Source organism: Dendroctonus ponderosae, unplaced genomic scaffold, assembly GCF_020466585.1.
Source record: "Dendroctonus ponderosae isolate FM_Combo_2020 unplaced genomic scaffold, Dpon_F_20191213v2 Dpon_F_20191213_5, whole genome shotgun sequence".
NCBI classification, from domain to species: Eukaryota; Metazoa; Arthropoda; class Insecta; order Coleoptera; family Curculionidae; genus Dendroctonus; species Dendroctonus ponderosae.
Window position 1 is genome coordinate 7,623,655 of NW_026018715.1, and position 24,402 is coordinate 7,648,056.

At 35.1% G+C, this 24,402-nt stretch overlaps 1 protein-coding gene across 1 annotated transcript in view; it reads right to left on the reverse strand.

The window, feature by feature from the left end:
* Window positions 1-22,770, reverse strand: part of LOC109539596 (protein sidekick) — a 123,808-nt gene extending 101,038 nt beyond the window's left edge. Inside the window, exon 1 of the mRNA XM_048666938.1 lies at window positions 22,174-22,770. Coding sequence (XP_048522895.1) covers window positions 22,174-22,303 — 130 coding nt within the window. The 5' untranslated portion in view covers window positions 22,304-22,770. The remainder of the gene's footprint in view (window positions 1-22,173) is intronic.
* Between the last annotated feature and the right edge of the window lie 1,632 nt (window positions 22,771-24,402).

A 24,402-nucleotide genomic window follows, 5' to 3' on the forward strand; every position in this document is an offset into this window, starting at 1 on the left:
GCTGAATAATCGTGATAACGCGTAACATGGCTTGAGAGTTATCCAAACTAACGTGCTAGACAAAGTAATCAGCGAGTATTTTGGGACGAAGACACAATAACCAGACTTGGAACAGTTTAAGTTAATTTATCAAAATCGATTAGGAAACGCAGCGTGTGAAATTATTTTATAACAAGTTATTAAATAGGTGAATTGAAGTTGCTCAATCCATTTAAAACCAGGTGCGCAGTAGTAGAAGAACGCAAGAACATTCATGGAAAAAGCTCTAATAAATCCCGCAAATAGACCGATTTAGCTGGATTATCCATTTCCAAACGTTAGGAAAATGAGCGCATCAAGCAAGTCAGACTATTGGCGATTATCAATGTTAGGTATATGATATTCTAGGCAATTTTCAAAAAGGAAAATATATAAACCAAATTAGATAGACCTTTTCAAAGTAAGTTTTCCTGCTCGCATAACGTCCACCGGTATAAAGCAAATAACAAAGGATAATAGTTTCCGTTCCACAACAGCCTGACGATAGTTAAGAGGACCGATGCAATTTCTTGAATTGCTACTTCGTGCAACAGAAACCAGTTTTCTAATGACCAGTTAGTTAATGCCACATAATAGGAATGTCTAATAGTTGTTCGTTTTTCTTTCTTTGGTTCGAGTTCATTCTCACGTTTCGATCTGCGGCACCAATAAGCAGCGAAGAAATGTTACGTCATGTAGAACTTGACTTCAACCTATATTAGGCTTCATATACTGGGTGATTGTTTGAAGAGGAACAATAGGCTAACTCACGGTAGATGTTCCTAAGAGATTCCAATTTTCCGTATGATTCAATAGATTATAAACTCACTGATTCGTCTTGGTTCCAAACAACCATTAGAAAAATCTGCATTGCTTAACATGGAGTAAAACATGAACTTTTGAATTGTAGATTATTCAATTATACATTGATCTATTCACTCTTTTTTTTTCTTTGAGGAATAGTTGGTATTTAAACAACCACACAATACTCAATAATTGAATGTTATTGGTTTGCTGTAACCTAGTACTTTTACAGTTCAATTTTTGCAGTCAATTGGCAGCGCGAAAGAAAATATGATGTGGAACTTGACTTCAATTGACACCACATCCATTTAAACCGATTGTCTGCTTGTATAGCTCTGCTTACTTTTCAGGCTTCGTACAACTCCCAGTGTTTTATTTCGGTTTAATAGCATTATTCGCACCGGAATAGAGCAACAGGGCTAGTGAAATGAGGGTCAAAAGCCCTGCAGTTTATTAGTCGTCGCTGGCATTTGGCCAAGAAGTTATCAAGCAGAGTCAGGGTCCAGGATCAATTTATTTTCCTTTGCTGTTCTGTTTTAAGACACGATTTACCATCATCTCGGTACGGCTTTTGAATCTTTCATAAATAGAAAGCCGATCCACACCGCGTACAAAGCGATCATATCGGAGCTAAAAGCCCAGTATTCCGTTACCCCGCTTTTAATAGGCGAGCTTTTAGCTTTATAGTTTAATGGTGATGCTGTACAGATTTCGTTTATGGTGTCAGTCAAGAAATCTTTTCAATTTAAAATCGCTTTAGGTTCAATATTTATCGCCTATTTATCTCAAAAACTCAAGAGAATGTAATTTCAATTATTTTAATTTTAGCAAAGTTTATCGCAAACATGTTTCATTACATGATCTCTCTGGTAACTCTTGGAAAAGTGTTGTGTTCGGTGGTTCAAAACAGTTTCTTCCGTGATAGAAATATGCATTGAAACGGGTAATGCATGAAGAAGGGACTCCTGATGGATGATTTCGGAAGAAAAAACGTTATAAAGAATATAACGAAACGGGTTCAAGAACATTTAGGAAGGGTTAAAAACATTGAAAAACATGTCCAAATATGTATTTAAAACAAATTAGAATGGTTGTAGAGGAATATTTAAGGAATAGAGAAGCATTAAGGTTTTTAGATCAATTCTGTATGGTTGAAGCCAATTCATGTTTTCAAAACCTTTTTCTTGGCTATTTCGCCTCAATTTTTTGCCGTTTAAAAAGACAGAATTTCTTCACGTCTTCTATTACAGATTGATAACGAGTGGTCTTATTTCATATTAAAGGACGCATTTTTCTTCATAAATATTAATTAGATTGAGAAGTTCTTTATCAGAAAAGATATACTTTTTGATCAAGAAAATATAAATATGTTTCGGCACAGTTTCGATTATTTTTTCAGTTCAATGCTTAATTGCATTGAAGGCATTTGAAAATGCTGGTTAACAGCAAAGTTGCAACGTCAACGAACTGAATCTGCGACAAATAAGCGAAGAAGTTGCCTTAATTTATTCAATTGCTTAACAATCCCAAGCAAAGTAACACAGGCGCCAGCACATCTGTGCAACATTATCAAAACTATATTAGAACGAGTATTCACAAGACTCAAATGCGAAACTACTTTTATGTCGCTGGCAACAGGGATCAGGACAAACAAAGTGAGAGCGCAACAAAATATTTACGGATTCAAAGATATCCACGTTCAAATGTTGCTCTTTCTTGTTTATTTCTATAGAATAAACTGGGATAAAACTAAACCATTTGACCATTTCTGGATATTCACTAGGCATATTCCCGCATTATCCAAACTACATAGAAATTTGAATTTCCAGTACCATTCCGTTGCGATCGCAGTGTGACCATTCAAAATTGGTTACTGAATCTGGCATTAATAAGTGAACGCCAAATCGACGCAATATCGGACTTAATTAATTCCGGAATTATGCCCTTGGCCATAAATTATTCGCTATGTGGACCGAAGATGCACCAGTTTGCTGAGAAGGAAAGCGCTGCAACTGCAAATAGAACTCCGGGTGCAACTGAAGCCGCAAACGGATACATTTCGAGCTAGCAGGCGCCCATTCTGCAGCTGCCTAATTCTAACACTTGACATACCGATTTGTTCGACACGATTCTGGACGAAAATTAAATTTACTCTAATTGTAATGGTGAGAATTCAATTTCGGTGACAACGATGCCATTAGTTAGGAATGGTCAGTAGGGAATTTCAAAGCAGAAAAGGCTCACAAATACGACCCAATATCATTAAAATTAACGATAAATAAATGCCTCTGCCTATTTCAATTCGCTCTGATATTTGCTCTGACCGGGATAAGCACATAAGATATTTTTAAACCGCAAATATTTACTGCAAACTTGCAAATTAAGGACAGTCGTCTGTGACCGCAACTTTCAGATTTTAACAAGGCTTGTACCGATGCGTGAACATTTTCACATTGATATATTTTTATGAAGCATAAATTTGCAGTTGCGTTCAACATCAACAGATGTCCACTATATACGGCATAAGAAAGTCAATTCTTGCGAGGCAGCTGCGTCCAGAAAAATCCAGGATCAGTAAAGCACGTAAAACACAACGTAGCCAAGTGAAGCAATTCCAAAATCCCTAATTGAATTACCGGAAGACATTCAACACCATTTGATAAAATACTGAAACCTAGAGAACGATTTATGGGGCAATTTGAGTCGTACCTTTAAATTTATCGACTCATTCGCAGACACAATCCTAGTGGCAGGCAAATAAACCGCAATTAAGGTCCTAAAGAATAAGAAGTGCTATTTTTATTGAAAGCAATTGACAAATGTCCCTTGAGCCAAATATATTGAACTGAGAGCTACACAGAATCGTTCAATAGCTCTACACGGAAATGGAGGGCTTTAAAATCGAAAGTCATTGACAAAATAGAAAAAGGAATTTGCTGATTTTCCGGTATTTTGTCCAATTTCACGAATGGAAACATGCAAATGGCCTACAACTAGTCTAGTCACACTTCTATTATCCATCAAGGTGAAACGAAAATAAGTCCGTTAGGGTGCAGGCTTTAACAGCAAACCGTGGACGAACCGGAAACTTATGACAATCAAAAATTGGCAACAAACTTTAAAAGCCTTTTAATAGTTTAATCATAAACACTTTGTGCCTGATTGTTCCAGAAATTCATAGCCTACTACATTCAGACAAATGTTCAATCCTTTGTGTTACTACGGAAAATGTACCACTGAGAGACTATCGGAGAGGAAGCTTGATGTTTATTGTTCCATACGAAGCTTTTATAATACACGAAGCTTATAAAGTTAAGACATTTCTTCGATCGTGAACTGGACTTGGCACAAGAAATATGTGTGCAGAAATGTTGCTACATTACTATATAATTTGAGGATTTAATAAAAAAATTGATCTGATCTCTACTGAAGATGACTTTGGATGATTTATAAATGGTGCATTTAATTTATTCAAAGAAGGAAGATCTCAATTTGCTGCTGATCTTGCAAAATTTATATTATTTCTTCTACAGAGTGGCCCTCAACTAATGCGACAAAATTTCCTGACCTAAGTATTATATTGCGTCTCAGGCAAATTTATCTAATCAGGAAGTTAATAGATTTTGAGGTAAACAAATGTTCTTTTATTTTTAATAGATTCTTAACCAGTTTTACTATTTTTTAAATTGACAAATTCAAATTTCTTGCTTATAGTTTCTGGACGGCGGTAGCTCAAATATTCTGCAGCCATTTAGAACATCAGATCTTTTATTGGGTTTTTAAATATCGTCGATCTTTTTTTTTAAGTCGATATCTTTCACCGTTTTCGAGATATTTTACATTGAAACCTCTAGTGATTTTTTGGTAACTCAATTAACTTGTATTCTGATTTATTTTCCCAACTGCGTGTACTTCTTATGATATTCTTATCTTTCCTGGGTTTCAGTCAAAGCGTGAAGTAAAAATTTTGAACATCATTTATTTCATTACGTTTCGGCGAGACAACAGCGCCATCATCAGATTTAAAATTTACACAAACTCATGATTGGTAAAAATCGACGTTCTTTTAGGTATTTGCCTTCTTGAAACCCTAAATTTGTCTTTTTAAGATATTTTATAATTTTACAGTACAAATAATCACTAGATTCAATGTGAAATATCTCGAAAACGATGAAGAAAATCCAAGTACAATTTTTTTTGATTCTATGAACCAAATACAGATATTTGTGAAGAAATAGCGGAGAACGAGATATTGCCAAAAGCGATATTTAAAAACCCAAAAATTCCAAACTCTAAGAACAAGCTACGAAATCGAAAATTTGGATTCCTCAATCTAAGAATCTCCCAAACACGATTTTTTTTGTTAGTTCTAAAACCGGTTAAATTTTATTTACACTCTGACACCTTGTACCTCCGAAACTTCTAATAAGACGTGATATTTGTGCCTAAAGGCATCTTCACTCTAAGAGAAACAAGCTACTAGACAATCATTCCTCTCACCTTCAAGCAGTGCCAAGTTCTAATTCTACCACGTTAGAAAAGTAAATCAATCCATTTTGTATGCAAATGTTGCAAGTTTTCTTTCGAATTACGAAGATTGGACATCCAATTTCCAATAGCAAACAATCAATGATCAAAAACAACCTTGACACGACGATAATGCAACAAAATTTGAATTTTTACAGAACGTCTCGTACACACAAAGGTATTTCTGCTGTTGAAAGACTTCAAAAATCAATCTTGAAACTGCTGCAAAGCTTAACATATAAACATAAACACGCTTGATATATTATGCCCAAAGGAAAACATCTAGCCAGGTTATCCTACGAGTTGTAAAGTTCCTTTTAAAAGATACGTGAACCTTTGGTTTCGTCGGAAAAGTCGGGCACAATTTGGATCTACCAAATGACAAAAATGTATCAGATCAAAAAAGAAAAATTTTCCTCTAGACCATCGTGCAACTGAAACAATGTCTTCGTTTAATACTAAGAAACATTTCTAATGTTGATACTTCCTAGTTAAGTGAAACCAATGACAAAAAATATCTAATCCAGTAGTGAAAAACTACTGCTTTCAGAAGTGAGTAAATCAACACCACTTTCAGTCAGCACTGCATGAAAAAGGGCAAGAAAACCCGATAGTTTGTTAGTTTAGAGAGTCTTAATTGGGCTGGGTCCCGTTCTTGTTCGAGTCTTCAGCTTATTCGAGACAACTGGATAGTGTTACATCAGCTGACATTATTTATTCAGATCTAACGCCTCTCGAAATCCGGATAATCTCCGGTCCCGAGACTGGAAATGATGGATGTTGAGCTGGCTCTCTGCTGTACAACAGGTGGAAAAGGGAAGTGACAGATAGAGAATAGACGATTATTGTTACTGTACTAAGCAAAATAATTCAGTACTATTCATAAATGTTTACTGGTTGTCACATAACGGGACATTGAAATAGCAGCGAGCGTTAATTACTAGGCGAACAGTCCTGATTACCAAAACCATCCAATAATCAACTGCATACATAATGTATAAATCGGAAACACGGGAAGGGAAACAACATCACCAGGTGAAATCACGTTAACTAATTAACAAAAATGGATGAAATAACGATGAAAGTGGCCCCATTGGTTTGAACATCAATTGAAATTAGACCCAATTCAATTTGGGGAGCCTCTAAATCAATTTGTTTGGAGAACACCGGTAATTTCCGATAGCGGTCAATAGCTGAGCAACTGTCCAGTTGTTTATTTGGCGTCAATGGCAAGGCAAATAAATTGTATCATTATGGTCTAGTGAGTGGCCACAGAGTATTTCACCTCAGTAAATACATATACAAACCTTCTTTTTTCACTCACTAACTTCAAGCGTTAAAAGTTCAAATACTGTCTGAAACATTATTACGATATTACGAATCCAATTAAATTATATTTTATTACCATTAAACTTGCAATTAAACTCGCACATTTGGCTTCAATAGGATGGTGAAATAAAATTCAATAATTATAGAGTTACATACACTAAGCACTAAAGTTTAATTAACAAGTAAATATTTATTTTATATATTATTAAGTCCGCAGATGTGAATATTTACGATCAAGCAGTACATTGTGATTTTGAACGTTTTTATGGGGCAACATCCATGAGGCTTTATGAACCAATTTACTGTCGCATCTGCACGATGCACCGCACGAGTTTCTGTTTATTATCTTTAAGCAGACATTTTCGGCTTTTAGTTCCTTATGATGAACATTCTAGCTCAAAAATAGATTTTTATGAACACATCTGTAATAAATTGAATGCAGGATCAAAAGTTGTTTAAATTACCTGAACCATTGTGTTAATTCTTTCATTTCCAAAATCAATAATACAAAATGTCAGAGAAACTAATGAATTAACCATTTGACTTAGACAATGTTCAGTCACGGATTCGATTTGTGTTAATTGTTAAATATCAACGTGAATTGAACGTGCGATTTGCAAGGCCATTAACAATGCATTTGTGGATTTGATAGATCGGGTAATTCGGAATTCGAAAATTTGTTAGTAGTTTTAAATGCTTCACCTAGAGTTAAGCGAGAATGGTCTTGGTTTTGGTTTTGATATTGCAAAGAAAAGAAGACCAAGGCTAAGACTGTTTTTTTGTTTGCAAGAGTCTTACGAGCATTTTATATTGAATCGCATTAAATCTGTCTTCGTAGCCCTTAAATTTGACAAGAAAATTCAACCGTTGAAAACACAATTTTATGCCTTATTTAAAAGCAAGCCTTGCAAGACGAAGACTTCACATGCAAGTCCAAAACCGTCCTTTGGTTTGCAAGACCAAGACCGAGACTCTGTGTGCAAGAACAAGATCAACATTTTTTGCTCACCACTACTGAACCTGATCGCACGGATAATCTTTTATGCACGAGCAAATAGTAAATCGATCTTATCCCCCTATTATCACATCAAAAAATACAGTAAGTAGTAACAAGCCCCCTAGTAAATGTACCTGTACAAAGAAAGCGCACCAATAACACAGGCAACTCAAAAAAAAATTAAAGGCTACATCAACATTTTTTACCTCGAGCAAATCCACATAACGTTTTTTTGGTCTGGGATAGAGTAGAGTAACTGACCTACGAACTAATGAGTTTCTGAAGCCAATGCAGCCAACCGACAACGTTCTTAACAAAGTTTTCTACCCACAAAATATGTCTCGACAACTGTGTGTAGAAGAAATCATCAGTGCCAATGTCGAGAATCAAAATTAATTCTTTACTTACAGAAGTATCTGAACGAAGAATTCTAGTCTCTTCCCAAATTTGATTGTCCTGACTAATCACCTGTTAGGCATAATTAATTTCAGAATGTTCTAAAGTGTTGCAATTGTGATGTATTTTAATGTGTGATATGATGAGGCTGTTGACGAACTAAAAACTGATGATGGTGGAAAAATACACCGAAACGTATTTTAATTGATAAATAAAGACAATAAATGACTGAAACCCAGGAATTAATTTTGATTTGGAATTGAAACATAGTCAGGAAAGTATATACAATGAATGTCGAGAATGATAGTCTTCTTCCACCTCATACTGCGGATCAGATAAGAGCAGAGACGCACATATCTTGCAACGTGCAAAACTTTCAAGAAGGAAACTCAGCGCGAAAGAACGTCAAACACTGAGAACTCTGAAGGAAATCATTATCTTACCAGCGGACAAAGTAAATGCCACTGTACTCATGCAAACGGAAAACTATGACAATAAGATCGGGACGTTACAGGATCCCTGGATCCACATACAGAAGCCTTCAATAGAACGATCAACCAGCTTCTTACCGAATATTTATAAGGCAGAATTACCAATCGATCATTTGTGAACAATGGTGATTTTCAAGCAAAGAGCTCTGGGATCGGGCGAGAAAAGACCCCAGTGCTAGTTCCGATGTGTAGATATGATGATTGATCCTCCAAATTAGAAAGATTTGTGGGCAGTGTGCGGTAGACAATAACTCTGTAGATTTCTGGTCCACCTAAACTCTTTCAATCGTTGGAGTCAGTTTGCTAGGAAAACTATGAAGGACGGGGCCCTTTCTTGGCAAACTGGCGCAAACTGTTTACAAAAACCGCATACGGCTCTAGTGACATCAGTGGTACATCAGGTGAAGAGTGACGATAATTGTGGAAAAGAGCCAGTCCTTACTTATGGGTGTGAAACTGGATAGAGTTTAATGGCTTGTAGTTCAACATGACGGTTTTTAGTTGGTAGGAATCCAACTCAGAGGACACCGAGAAAATGTCATTCTCCAGCCACTGGCCATATAAAAAAACGAATGATCCACTGCTTATGAGCTCGGAAAAGTTGCTAACCGCTTTTTTCAAGTGCTGTTTTAAGTGTTCTCCAAGTTTTATCTTCATAGTACGAGTTTGACGCATATCTCTCTTGATAGAGTCGATTTTGTCGTTGGCGCAAAAGAGCCTTAAATTTGCTCTTTCATTGCCGCTTATCAATATTTCAGTATTTCGTAACTGAGTTAATCGTTATAATAAAATAAACAAATTGTTAATATACTGCTTAAATGTGCTAGAAAAATGGCAAAAATGCTACATAGTAATTATTTCAATTGAACATAGATGATTTACTCACCGAAACTAGAACAAGGTCACCAGATATTATCAACCTTTCATAATATTTACTTTTCTGGCTTCGAGAGCATACATAATATTCTATTTATCCAGTTATAATGTTACGCAAGGCTGTTAATTAATCGTCTTGATTGTCGAAATTACCACCTTAGAAACAAACCTGCTTCTATTCAATCGGGTTAATTTCCACAATTCACATGTCAGCTTTTTAGGCTTATTTCGGTCTTAGAAACACCCCCATATTAACAGTTATATAAGACATTTGAACTGTGTAATTTAAGCAAATTTAGCTGTTTTCTCATTTCAAGTTGGAGTTTGTTAGTAACCGTAATTATTGCGGCCAATAAGGTGTTAGAAAAGGTGTGTTGGATAAATTTTGCAAAAACTACTGTATGTCTAGGGTTTTAATGTTATTTTAGCCATCAGAGCGCATAAATTACGGGTTTACAGGAGGGATAATATGACGCAATACTACAATCTGTTGTAGACTATGAATTTTTTCACGACCCGTCAAAGAATCGATTGAAAACTTTTCCGGACTTACAGCCGTGAACTATTGGAATTGCTTCCGGACGTTTCGATCGCATCGTACGTTCATCAGTAATCACGCTAATTCACATCCTCTCCAATGTCGTTCTATACTGTGACGGGCAAATATATTGCATATAATTATTTAAAAATCAAGCGGTTATTTCTAAAAAAAAAGGCTGCACGCGTCGGTTTTTGTCTTTAATTGCGTATTTTCTTAACAAACTTTTATATACATATATGTATAGGGTAACTTTTGAAACCCAATTTCTTCTGTGAAGTGAATTAAAATGAATACATTTGCTGGATTTGAGAACGACAAATGATCGTTTACACGCAGAAAAATTGTTATACATAGCTTATCCTCAAAACGGTGAAACTTTGAGTTTTGGTAGTCAATGAAAGAGGTCGCTCTTATTATCGATTAATCGACACGTATGTGTCGAAAATACTTATTTGTCGACGACCTCCAGTCTTAGAAAAGATCTTAATTCTGCTTATGTAATTGAAATTTCTTGATTCCTAAAACAAGTAATCAAGCAACGCAAACGAATAGCAACAATATGAATGATAAAATGGTCTCACAACGATTCTTTGATGTTCCTGCAATCTTGTCAACAATTTAGTTCACAGGCAAACTTTTTCATCTTTTAGAGGGTTCTAAAACATTTTCTAATTACTAGGGCATTGTAATGTAATTTGTACTGTCAATAAAACCTTAGAGCTAAAAATAATTTTCTACTAAAAAAGCTATTTTAATCCACCAAAACGTATTTTCAAAATTACTCCCAATTGGGCTGATTTTTTTGTAATTTTTATTATTCGAAATGGACTACTCAGAATTAGCAAACAGAATTAGTTGTTTATATTACTTATGTATTATATCCGGGTTCATTCAATCTAAACATGTTAATGCAGCAACAAAATCAACCAGCAAATTGATTAGTAATTATGGGGTCTAATTAACAATGATGAAACGAGAGAAAATAATAATTGCCTAAACCGTTTGATTTGGTGTACGCAAAACACATACCCAAACCTTCTTAGACGGGTATTGCATAACATATTCCCGGGTCTACGTTACAAGCTTTTGTTGTGTTTTTGGGAGATGTTCTATCTATAAATGCGTTAAAGAAAGTTGAAAACACGCAACAGCCGAAAGCTTGAAGAATGAGCCCAAATACAATTTTTTTAAAGTCAATTGAAAGATAGCAGCACAACAAAGAAAACTCTTAAATTCACTTTAGCTACATTTTCCTAATACAACTGCAGGCTGGGGTTATTTTAAATTCCTTCAGGCTTTATTTAAGCATTCCAAATATTATTAGTAATCAAGGACAGAGTTGACTACATTTTCACTCTTCTTCCAACCACAAAGACGGTCATTGTCGCGGCCGTCTTTACGACCAAAATTCCACAACGAAACCCACCAAGCGCTGGTATTTCCTTTGTATGGCTGCCGATTTACTTACGATTTACCCAGCGCGAAACCCAACGGTCAGTTACGTCATTCCCATGGTATTGAGGTACCAATATGATGGGAGTTGGTTTCGAATACTTTCGAACAGATGCTAGTTGTTTGGGTGTTACCGATTTCCTTTACATTGCCGTTTGTCTTGCAAACCTTGATTTTTCTTCAAAAGGATGCACAGACACTTGTTAATCTGTGCAAGGTGCATAGTGCAAAATTTAGTGCAAACAGCGGGTCTTTCGACTGTTCTGAATGAATCAAACTTTGATTTTTATACAACGGTACTTTGAGAGTTCGGGGTCTGATTAGAAAGTGGATTGAAATTAGAAAGTGGATTTCACTTTAGTTGAAAATGTGACAATTCTGCTTTGGGCCATTTTTTATGCAACCCCGGATATTGAACTTCTGCCTTAAGTTGACTGGGAAGTTTTAGCCCAAACCTGAGCTCTAGATCGTTAAAAAAAGAGTAGAAAAGTTGTCGCTGCAAGACCGAAAAGTGGATTTTTTGAGACCATCCTATTAATAGAAGAGATGACCAGAAAAATCCAAAAACAGTTTTGAGCTATTTAGTTTGCCTTTAAACTTGTGGTGTTGAGATCCATTTTTTTAAATACTAACAAAAAAACCGATGACGCTAGATAGCTCTTCAAACCGCTCTAGAAACCAAATCGCTTTAACCAATCAGAAAAATTTGGTTGTGTCACGTTCATTTTGTTGTGCAGTTTATGAACAAAAAAATTGCCGCTTTTGTGAGGAGCAACAAATCGTTTCAAAATCTCTTGGATGAACCAGGGATTAACAATTTCCTCACAAACTTTCTCAGATTGTAACAAGGTTTACACGGGGCTCCGCTAAAATACCACCAGAAAACACTATGGAAAGGCCACGGAAAACCAGTTGGAGAGTCTCTCCTGGTCTTCTCCAGATAAAAACTCGCCCATCAGATGATTTTAAGCCCACTCTGACTTCATCAATGAAAAAGATTCTCTCCCAGTCATTCAACTCGTCAAGCAGTGCTTCATCGTCAATAGGATCTTCTGTGAAATTCTTTAAGCCTTCTTGTTCGGGCATCTTTGATTCGATTTTTGTCTAATTTCTACTAAGAAACTGATTTCATAAAGAGTGTAGTCTTGTAAATCCATTTGGATTGTGGATCTTGGTCAATCTTGCCTTGGTCGTCTAGCATTGGAGAGCTCATTCCTCAAACCGCTAAAGACATCAACCAACGGTTTGAGTGCTGAACACAAACTTTCTTGGACAGCAGAGCAAATATCGTTTTCGTCATAGAAATACTATAAAACTGAACAGCTGAGTGCTGAAGTTATTCTAAAGGCAGTAACTCTAAGTGAGTATTAATTAACTCCGTTTTGTGTTTGATCGAAACAAGCACTAACACCGAGATTATAGAAAAATATTTAAAAACTCGCACATTTCCCTTAATCTCCAACTGATCTAATCTGAACTAAGATTTTAAAGAAGCGCTCCCGAACAATATAATTACGAAAAAAAGTTTTAACATCAAGCTGCGACTTCAGTTCTTTGATAAAATGTGCAGTTGTGTGGTAAAACTCAGCAAAGTCGCATAAAACACAGGAAAATACACACATTTGTACCATTGCCTTTGGAAATCAATTAAAAATCGAAACTTATTTTCGATTTGCTTTGCAGGTTCAAATATTATTTACTGATTTATGCATGAAGCAGACGTATCCTCGTAATGTTAATACGAAAAACGTTATCGTAGGTGCAATTCATAAACACTGTTTCCCAATTTATAATGTTCTGCCTATCTCCTGTTTGTAAGAGTTATTTTCTTTAAATATTTTTCCGTACTCTTTGAATACTCCCTAGCCGACATCTGCAGAAGAATGACGACAATTTTGAATCACCTTGTGTTTAGTTCGACATTTCTGCCTGTTTTACCGTTACCGCACATAAACAGTTTTAAATCGTTTATGTGGAACACTGTCCTTGAAATCGCAGTATCCTTCAATCTCTGTCTGCGGTTTGTTCATTTTTCACAAACTAACTTACTCTTTGCATGTTTCGCAAAACTGAAAATTAATGAATCAGTTAGTTGTCAAAGAAATACTTCGTACAGTCGCATGCGGTTCGGGGTTTGACTGCTTATTTAATTTTTATTCATTTGTGGTATTTGCTAATGTACAGCGTGTCCCATTTTCGTCTCTTTTATAAGGTCGTTAGTATTATCAAAAAGTAGTTAAGAATGTCGTGTACTCTTTTTAGGTCTAACTTGAAATAGAAAAATCGAAATTTGAAAACTTTTGCTCGCTTAAGAGATACAGAGGAAGATAAAAAATTAATTTTCAAGTTTTTTCTCAAATTTTGAATTAGCCATTGTAAGTTTGAGGTCCTTTGCACTTTGCTGTTGTACCATTATCATCGCTGTGCAATATCAGCAGTGAGACTGATATATTTTCAATTAATATTAACGATTAATAAAACTTCGACATTACATTAAATATTATTGCTAATAATTTATAGCTTCTTTAATGGCAAATTGCAGCTTCGGCGCCCTAAAGCAGCGAATAATAGAGTTTCCAATGAAAAGAAAATCGTATTTTCATTCTCCCGAGTTTATTTTCGATTCCATTTTACAGCTAGTAAGTTATTTCATCACTGCACGTGTGTGTGTCTGTGCAGAAAACGTTTTCCCTGAACGAAAACGTAAATAAAGTGGGGAAAGTGTATAAACATGAAGGAGCTTGTATGTTTGTAATACTACATTCTTTATTGGTCCACGGATTTTAAGATAGCTTATTGTTTGTTTGTTGTGTTTCGCAAGTAAATGAAAAAAATGTTCCGTTGTTTGGCTAAGGGTTTCAGTGGGGGCTTAATTGAAAAATACGATTGTCGTGCATTTGAACTTAATTCAACATTATTGCTCTGAAACCGTACAGCTCCGTCCCATTATCAATTAAACACATTGTACGGGGTTTACTCATTTCAACCCACTTAGTCTGAAATTAGACATTGTTAGTGCAACCCAATGAACAGTTCTAAATGGGAATTTGTATTTTCCATAATACTTCCCTGGCCGTTTGAGTAAACAGCCTCGAAGGCTTTGCACATGTCCTGCATTTCATAAACAACGAATCGAAGTAGCACCGTTATTTCTTTTTCGAATAATGCATACACTATGAGACTGTGTAACGGTGCCTTCTTTTAAAAAATGAGCAGCATATGTAATTCTGTTTCTAGACCAGTCCCATTGTGCTTTAATTAACTAGCGCTTCTAGAGGGCCGCAGGATATAAACATTGTGAAACAGCGGCAAATAGCTGGAACCCCATTAATAACCCCAGTTAAGCAAAATGGACGCGAAATTAAAGATAATCTAGTTGCTTTATCTTATTTTTCTGTGCTCTTTTCATCGTTTAAATTGGGTGCGAGCTGTCCAGACGAACATCGAATGAGCAATTTAACTGTCTTTCCCGGTAATTGGAAGATCGTTTTTAAACATACGAACTGGACATATCAATTAGTTGGCTAAAGCAATTCTTATCTTTGGTCTAGTTTATTTTCCATGACACAGCGCTGCGCGAATGCATTTTGTTTCATGGGCAATAAAACCTGTTTTATCTAAAAACAAAAGCTCTATAACTTTAGCTCTGGAAATTCTAAAAATCTCCATTAGATTTGTTTGAAGAATCCTGCGGGAATTTTAAAGTATTTTCCGTTTGCATCAAGCAACGGTATTTTTTTAAGTGGATCATTATTTAACGTTTTAACCGGGCATATATCGTTGGAGTCTCACATCTTGCGGGCCCCCATAGATACACGTCAAGCATTCCAAAACCAATGGACAAACGTAAAAATACTTGTAAGTAAACATGCATAGGTAAAATTGTCAAAAACCTGGTTTTTGTTCAAATTTATTTTAGTAGGACACGCGTCTCGGTCATGTCTAGTTGCAATCAGTGGCTCTTGATTTTCACTAATTAAAATAGTTTTCATCTTTAAACAGGGACTCTAAAATACTGCAGTAGTAGGAAGAAGAGCCGTTTATTCAAGTTTGTGAAAATGCACATAAGTTTTTCACAGTGATAAAATTTTTAGTTTATGTTAAAAAACATTAACTAATAAATTCAACTTACTTACACGACCGTAAATGCAATAGTCGGAGTTTTACTTTACATTTGATTAAAACTATTGAAGCAAACAATAACTTAAAAGCATAAAACTTTTTGAGGCCCCGAAAGAGATTTATACATTTATATTTACACTCACATAACCCCCATGATTTGTTTGTGCCTTCGATGTGGTTACTTGAATATTTATACTTTAGTTTCGAAGTTCATAAAATTCAGTTTTAGTTGGCCATGTTCAAATTATTCGTCTGGCGCACCATTTTAATTTACAAACAGCGCAAACGCCTTTCTATAGAAATTTTAAACCAGCCGAAAAAATTATATTCAGAAAGAGGGTCAGTGTCCGCACAAGATAATATTTCGAAAATTTTCGCTTCCATTAGATCTCAAAACAAGCAAAGTTTTCGGGAAAATATCCAAGCTCGTCTAATGATTTAATTAAAAGTTTTATTCTACTTCGATCCCTTATCTAACCTCTGTTCAATCAGATACCTTCTACATAAGTATATCAAAGGCTTATTTTTAAATGTTGATGCTTTTTAAGCTCGATTTTGCTTGACCTCCGTTGCAAAACGTAAAAAATCAATTACTTCGTCAAAAATCCTATTTCCTTTGCATGAAATTCTAAAATTATTTACTTCCGCATTGCTTCTTATTAATCTTTGCTTATGTATGGGGCGACTCGTGTGTACCTTAAAGTCCACACAAAGGTTAGGGCCATTCCATCGTAAATTATATCGCTTAGGGTCGCGTGAACTTAAAATGCTGCCCAGTAATATTTCCTAACTTTATGAGGAAATGTCAATGGTGTTTCGTTCGTAACCTTTCGTGCCCAATATGGTTTAATTATATTAGAGCGCTTTAGACCTAAAAATTACCAAATTTTGACGATAAAGTGCTTTCTTTATCTTTGGAGTTAAAACGGGTTTGAATAACTAACACATTTTCGTCAGGAACTCATGCAAACATTTAATTGAAAACTTAATGCTTCATACTTCAGTACCGAAGGTTCCGCGCCAAACACACAAACTTATAAATTTGCTTGTTGATTCGACAATCGCAGAAAATTCCGGACTGCAGGTTCGATCTAATAAAAGGCGGAATTTATTGTGCCTGTTCTATGTCTAGCCCTAATGAACCTCCCAATTTAGTGCTCTGTAATATTGATGCGGGCGTAAAGGTGAAAATGATTAAATATTTGGCATTTCAAATAGAAAATTCCAATAAGCAACTTCAATTTTATGCCACGAATGATATGGGTTTAACAGGCAAGTGCATTATGATCGTTTATCACCGGGAAGTTGAATAAATTTGCTGATAACATCAAACAAACCCGTGCTTTTCTTTCCACTTTCAGACTGCTGGACTTTTCATAGCTCGAAAACGCGCAGTAAAGCATAAGAGACTGATCCCTTGGCATTTAGCTTTAGAGCCCGCGTTCCATATGTTATTATATGTTTCTACTAGGGCAAAGTAAATGAAGTCAAAATACACACCGGTATATATCGATTAAACAAACATCCGTCAACGAATCCATTAGTAATTTAAACACTTGTGGAATAAAACGTGTCTAGTTGTCTAAGCTAGCAGCATAAGAATGATTACATCCTACTTGTCGCGGTTTCCCCATTGTCCGAATACAAGCTAAACTATCGGCTATCAGTCCTCCAACTATTGCTTATTCAACAGCCATCGAACAAGACTGAATAAAATTTTAATCGGCCAGGCTTCACCGGTCCATAACTTCGGTTGGACTTGGCGCGAACTTTCAATTTAATCCTGCGGTTTGGACCATGAGTCGAAATAAAAGTTGTACTTTCAATGCTCGCTTTTGGGGTTTTGCTTTACGGCTTTGTGAAGTAAATCAGAACTGGCTAAAGCTAAAGTGAACAGCAGGCAAGAAACAAACTTTGTGTAGTATCGGTTTTCAAGGCAAGAAGAAAGAACGATTGGATTCGAATTGATTCCGTAGGGCAACACCTGAAGCAAACAACAGAATAACCGTTTGCCTGCGGATCGGCATGAATGAATAAAAATATTTGTTGAAAGAAAATCTTCGTAAATAAATTAAAATTGTATTTATGGCGTAGCGAAACAATGCGAGTTGAATGTACCGACACCCTTATAATAGGTGAACATTTTCCTTAAGCAATCTTCAAGAAGTATTGTATGTAAAGTAGCGCTCCATGTCCGTACGACTAAACAATAACTAGAAATGGTGTAAACCAAAAAGCAATCTGGTGGTTTTTCCTGAATCGCATAACATTTTTCTAAGCGCGATTAAGGTTTGAGTGGCAAAATTCCCTATTTAAATTGGGAATAAAACGTTGCGTATTTACTTACACGTTTTGGCTTCGCAAAATTTTGAAAAATACGAACATTTATTTACTCTACATGGTGATTTAAAAACATCATCATTAAGCTGTACGGGTTGTAAAAGCGTGTGAATACAGTTCCTAAGTGTTCGTTTAGCTTCGACATTGTCAAATAATTTATTGGCAAAATGAATGTTATTGATGAAGGAGCAGACTGATCACTTTTTTCTGTTTAAAACACGTCAATATTTTATATACGCACTCACCGACAATAAAATCGCACCAATAAAAAAATAAGAACTAAAAGTTCGAAAAAAGTTCCGTTCTATTTTGTTTTGTTCGATTTTATTGTGTAATTTGTGTAACCAGTTATAGCAATTTTTGTGTCTAGAGGGTGTTTCCTTAACCATGCGGAAAAAAATTGGAGTTAAGGTTTTTCAAGATAATGTTTTGATGCCCTATTTTTGCAACACTCAGTTCACACCCTGGCTGAACTTGCTCAGGATTTTTTGTTCTAAATTTTAAAGTTTGACTTTAAAGTTCGCACAGATCAATTTCCTATTGATTGGCATTCTAAAAAAATTTCATACACAGCGCTGACTACGTCCATCTTCACTTAATGCCACAGTTTTGCTTAGGTTTTCCATACTTACTACCATATCGAAAGGGGAGTTTATATGTGTTTAAAAATTGCAATCATTTACTTGAACCTGTATATTTTCCGCAAAAAATTAGATGTCGAGACGACTAAAAAAATGAATTCATGTGTATAAACAACAAACAAAAAACCTTGAGCAATTTACCACCCACTCGATAAAGCGTTGCAAACGTAGGAAACCAAACAAAATATGGAAAAACATTATCTTGAAAAACCTTTATTTTTTTCCTGAAGTTCCTACATACACTCCAAACTACAATGGATGTAATTTGCCATAAATGGCCTACATACTCATTAAAATCGGTTACCACCTACAGAATTTTTTTATCGTCAGCGAGTGTATTCGTCTCTTTGGACGTTTATTAGTAATTTATCCCAGAACTAATCTTAGGTAAAAAAACGTAGGAATTACTTTTAAGACAAATTTCAACTAAAAACCTATCCAATTTTCGTTCATATTTTAGATAACAAAAAGTATTTGAAATTATAAAATAAGCAGAGACTTACTTATGGGGCATTCAATTACAAAAAAATGCAAATGAATAGAATTCATCGAAATGCCAATTTTGTCAACCATATTGATTTCAGACGAATCAACATTTGGTGTGGAGTTATTGGAAGGCACATAATAGGACCATAGTTTATAAATGGAAATTTGAGTTATTTACGATATTTGCTACTTTTACGAGAATCCATTGTTCCAGAGCTGAGACGATTCCTGAAAAATGGATCGGCCGCAGGACAATTGAACGGCCAACTCGGGATCCCGATTTGACCCCACTTGAATGTTCTAATGCGCACACTTTGAACACTTTAAAAACTAAAATTGCAATTTAATCCCGGGAAATAATAAAATTATTGTTTCTAAATTCTGTATCTTTTCCGTTCACCATTACTGTTCGTGCAAAACGTAAGATTCGAAATCTAACAATTTAGCTAATTACAGCAAAAATCAATATGTCGAGAAGAATTCACTAATTTTTTACTAACATGTAAGGTGTCTGTATAATTCTGTGTTTTCGATGTTCGGTTTTGTGGATTAATACGCTCTTTTCACTTTCATTAATATATTGTAGTTTGATTTTACGTTGTACAACATTTTTGATCTCCACATGTCCATCTTTTTCGGTGTTGTTCTCCCTCCTCTCCTTTCCGCGCGGTTGCCAGCTCCATTTCAATATAGTGGACTGTATATTTATTAAAGTATTGAAAGTTCCCTAAACTTGACAGTGTCCTATTTAAGAAAAATCAACTTTGCCTTGGCGTAGCTTTTTGACTGATCCTGTATACTTACTGATTTTTTGACTACTACCTATAAACTATTTTTTTAATTAATTCCGATAGTATATTTTCCTTTTCGATGTTCCAGCTATTCGATTAATGGTACCTAATTTTTGTAATAAATATCTGCTTTTTAACACGTTAATTTTTATGTATTTTGCTTGTTTTGTCGCACAATTTTAACTGTAGGACATAATTTTGCACAACACTTTTACTGTGGCTGTTTGTGTCGTTTATGGACGTCATTTTAGGACGACATATTGTTGTGAAAATCACGTTACTTTGACGTACTGTGTCTGGTCGTTAATACATAGATAGTCTGACGAGTAATCAACTTCAACAATCAACAAAATAATGCCTAAATGCACTTTCAAGGGCGAATATTTTCGACAAATTTTTCAATTTGTCACCCGGTACAGTTTTAAAGGAGCATTTGAACAACCTTTAAGTGCCAGATATCGAGTAGAATTTTCGTTTGGTCTAAAAACGTCTTTATTGCAACTTTCTCAATTTTAGTCAGGGTTCTTTCAATGGTTAATTGAAAGCCAAATACAGTTGAGACCGGATATAACGAACTTGAAAAATGAACTAAAACTGGTTCGTTATATCCGGAGTTCGCGTGTATTTTATTTCGTTATTTTTACATAGATTAGTAGAAGTTAGTCGGTATAACTAAAAAGAACACAAACAGATAAACAGAACACAATTTGAAATCTACTTCACAAAGTCTGTAATTTTTGTTTGTACATTTCTGCTGCAAAAATTGATGTTATTTATGTAGTTTTCAAGATCACAAAATAACTCTCAGATATGATTAGGAACTTGGCGTGATTGCAGAAAATTCCTAGTTTCTGACACTTTTTTGTCATTTCAGAAATGGTTGGAACAGCATTAGTATCTACAGTAGAATCAGTTTCACCTAAATCGTCATCTTCCTCATTATCGCTGAAAGCTGTAGATGAGGTTACTGAGTCTATAATTTGCTCATCGGTCAACATTTCTCTTGTAAGAATGCCATTATCAATGCTCACATGTTCGACGAAATTGAAATCACGCAATTTGGTTTCAACTTGTTATTCGACAAAATTGGGCCCATCTTCATCTGAGTCATACTCGTAGTCAGAGTCTTTATCCTCTTCTAACCATTCATTAAGTGGAATTTCATAGTCTGGTTCATAATCATTGTCTTTTCTTACAAATCCACCCTGCTTAAAGAAATTGCAATGGTTTTTCGGCTAACTTTGCCAAGCTCTATGAATAAAATTGACTGCATCTAAGAGATTTATAGAAAATGTTTAATTTTTATCGATCGCCTCTAACATTTTCATAAGAAGAGTTTTCCTATAATGACTTTAGGGAATGTATTACTCCTTGATTCATATGTTGGAGCTTCGCACTTGTGTTCTACTGATATTATGTCTCTTCTTGAAACGCTCTACCCAACTTCTAGAAGAAACAAACTCTTTGTTTTTGATTTTACTCCCCATTTCACTAGCCTTTTCTTGCAAAACACTGCCACTTATGGGAACGTTTTCTTGTCTTTTTTGAGTGAACCACTTAATAAGTCCCTTGTCAACCTCTTCATGTGCAGATAATTTTAACTTCTAACATCTAACATTGGCTTTGTCATACGCTGATAAAATGTTTTCTCTGTTTTTCCATATTGTTGCAACAGTAGACTTCCCAAGTGCTAATTCCTTACAAATGCCAGTCTGCTTTACTCCATTTTTTATTTTGTCAATAATCTCGTACATTTCATTTAGTGAAAAAGCTTTGGATTTTTGTTTTTCCATTCTAAAACGATTTACAAACATAACGCGGCAAAAAACAACAAGTCACTGCCTGTTTCTCGCTCTCACTAATATAACAACTCCGCAGGATTGGTGTTGCTGAGCGTGGAAGTTCATTATAAACGGAAAGTGAATATACAACTAACCTAAAAAGTGATCGTTATATCCGGAAGTTCGTTATAACCAGTAAAAAAATGCGTTGGCCTTTATGGACGACGTTTCAGTTAAAGGAGAAAAGTTTGTTTTAACCGAAAGTTCACTATAACCGGGTTCATTATAAGCGGACTTTACTGTAGTTTTATGAGCAGGAAAAACCATTTCATTTGTTTATGAGGTATATCGACAAGTTCAATGTTGAATTGGGATTAAGTAGGTATCTCAAATTTATTCTATGTATGTTTGTATTGATATCTCGAGCTCAGATAGAATAGTTAATCTTAATAGTTACTTAATCCAAGGGAAAATAGTTTTGATACGGCAAATTCATCTACGCCCGTTATCTCGTGAGCAAACTGGTGTTAAAGTCACACCTTTTGCATGTTCAAACGTAAAACAATCAGATAAACACTCACCTGCTGAAGTAATCTGAACCAGGGTCAGCACTGCAACCATATGAATGATCAAAATGCAGGATTTCCTCCATGGCTCCCGTTCAGTTTCCTCCATGATCCTCGTTGATATTCCGCGTTTGCACAACACCATTCCGTAGATCGCACTTCAGCCGTTGCAATTCCACATTTTCTCCAAGAAAAAAGTCACTTTAAATCACAAAATCCATGACCGCTCGCACAACACCGCACGCCGATACTGAAAGTTTCAAAACTTTATCGGGGACACCTGTGGATGCAGTCGCATGCTCTTTAACTGTTTTCGTCGCTTTCAAATCACCAAAATGAACAGCATAAAGCGACCGTCAGCATAGACACACAGTAAGAAACAGGGTAGTTTGGATTTGATTCGAAAAAATCAAATTATTTTTATGTTTACGAACGGGTTTGAACGGCGTCCTACGCGCTCACCAGTCGCGTAACATCAAGTTTATTCGGTGAACGGTGAAGTGCATGCTTTTGCTTATCCTCTTGAAAGTTTCCCGCGCATGCTTTCCAGGTACGAAGGCGAATGACCAACAGATATTTGGGACCTCTGGCGGACAGGTATATGTACTAATTGTCAATCAGCAAAACGTGCCACGCACGTGGTTTCTAACAAGCGCAGGGGCGGACCGGCTGGGGATGTTTTAATCTAGGCGTAAAAGGAACGTTGTATAATACAGGGTTATTGATATTGATTGAATTTTGTGATTATATTATATGAAAAAAATTCCTGGATCGTCCATAAATTAAGCCAAAAACACAGAAAGTTTGAGGAAAATCACCATTTTCAGGATAAATTTCGCACAGAACAAATTTCAATATTAGTTTACATTTGGAAGGACACCGTGTAGAAGATAACATAGAGATGTGTTACGGTAATCATAGTATGTTAAAATGTAAGCACCGATTTATTAATAAATTGCTTAATATCGGTATTAAAATTATTTGAAAAAATGGTGTGCGTCACGGTACACTCGACAGAAGTGATAACTTCATAAATTAATAGAAACCATAAAATATTGAACTTGTTTAACGCATGACGGCAATAATAATTTTAATGTTCTTGTTAGTCTAATGATTGGTAAATGGATCAGAAATAGGCAAAATTTAATTTAATTTCCTTTTGAATGTAAAATGTCTTTTCTATTTGCAACATTTAACATTATTTAACGAGATGTTATACATATTGCTCTTCCTGGGTTTGTGTAAACTCTTCTTCTTGAGTTTCTGTATTTTTTTGTCGTAATTTCTTATTTGCTTTGTATAATCTTTGACGTTCAGCACTTAGTTCGTGGTTAATGAAAGCTACTTTGAGTTGATCGATTACTTAATGCTCCTTTTTTAGCACGAAACCGTTTTTGGGGTTCAGCATTACTTAATACTTTTCGCATTATACCATGTTTTTGTGACTGCTCTTGTGTATGTTGTTCATGAACGTCTGCTAGAACTTGTATCTGAATAGAACTAAAAAAATCAATTAATGTTGGTGATTGGAAGACGTTCTATCTGTTTAAAAAAGACGGTAAAACGAGGAAGAGCTATAGAGACAGGAGACACTTGTAAGTTGTGACACTTGTGACTAATGTAAGCCATCGCGCGTATGTTCAAAAAAAAATTATAACTGAACTAATCCAAGGCTAAAAAAATGAAACTAAATTGAGAAGATTTAATCATAAAGGAATCAAAAGGTATACGAAGGAAAAAAATCCATTTTAATGCGTGGTAAACACAATTAATCATAGAAATAATATAGAGAATTGAAATTCTGAAATGATAGAAAATAAGAAGACGGAACCCAAGTTTTCTGAAATAATCGAGGTAAACTCAAATATTTTTTCAATTAAATTCAAAACATATTTATTATATATTATTGTATATACTTTCCTGACTGTGTTTCAATTCCAAATCAAAATTAATTCTTGGGTTTCAGTCATTTATTGTCTTTATTTATCAATTAAAATACGTTTCGGTGTATTTTTCCACCATCATCAGTTTTTCTAAAATAACATAGTTAAAAAAAATCCATTTTGGACACAAAGCGAATAAAATATTGTTTATATTGATTTCTTTTACTTTCAACTATTTTTCTTTGAATTCTGAGAATATTACCGAAACCAAAAATAATATTCTCAGAATTCAAAGAAAAATACCTGAAAGTAAAAGAAATCAATATAAACAATATTTTATTCGCTTTGTGTCCAAAATGGA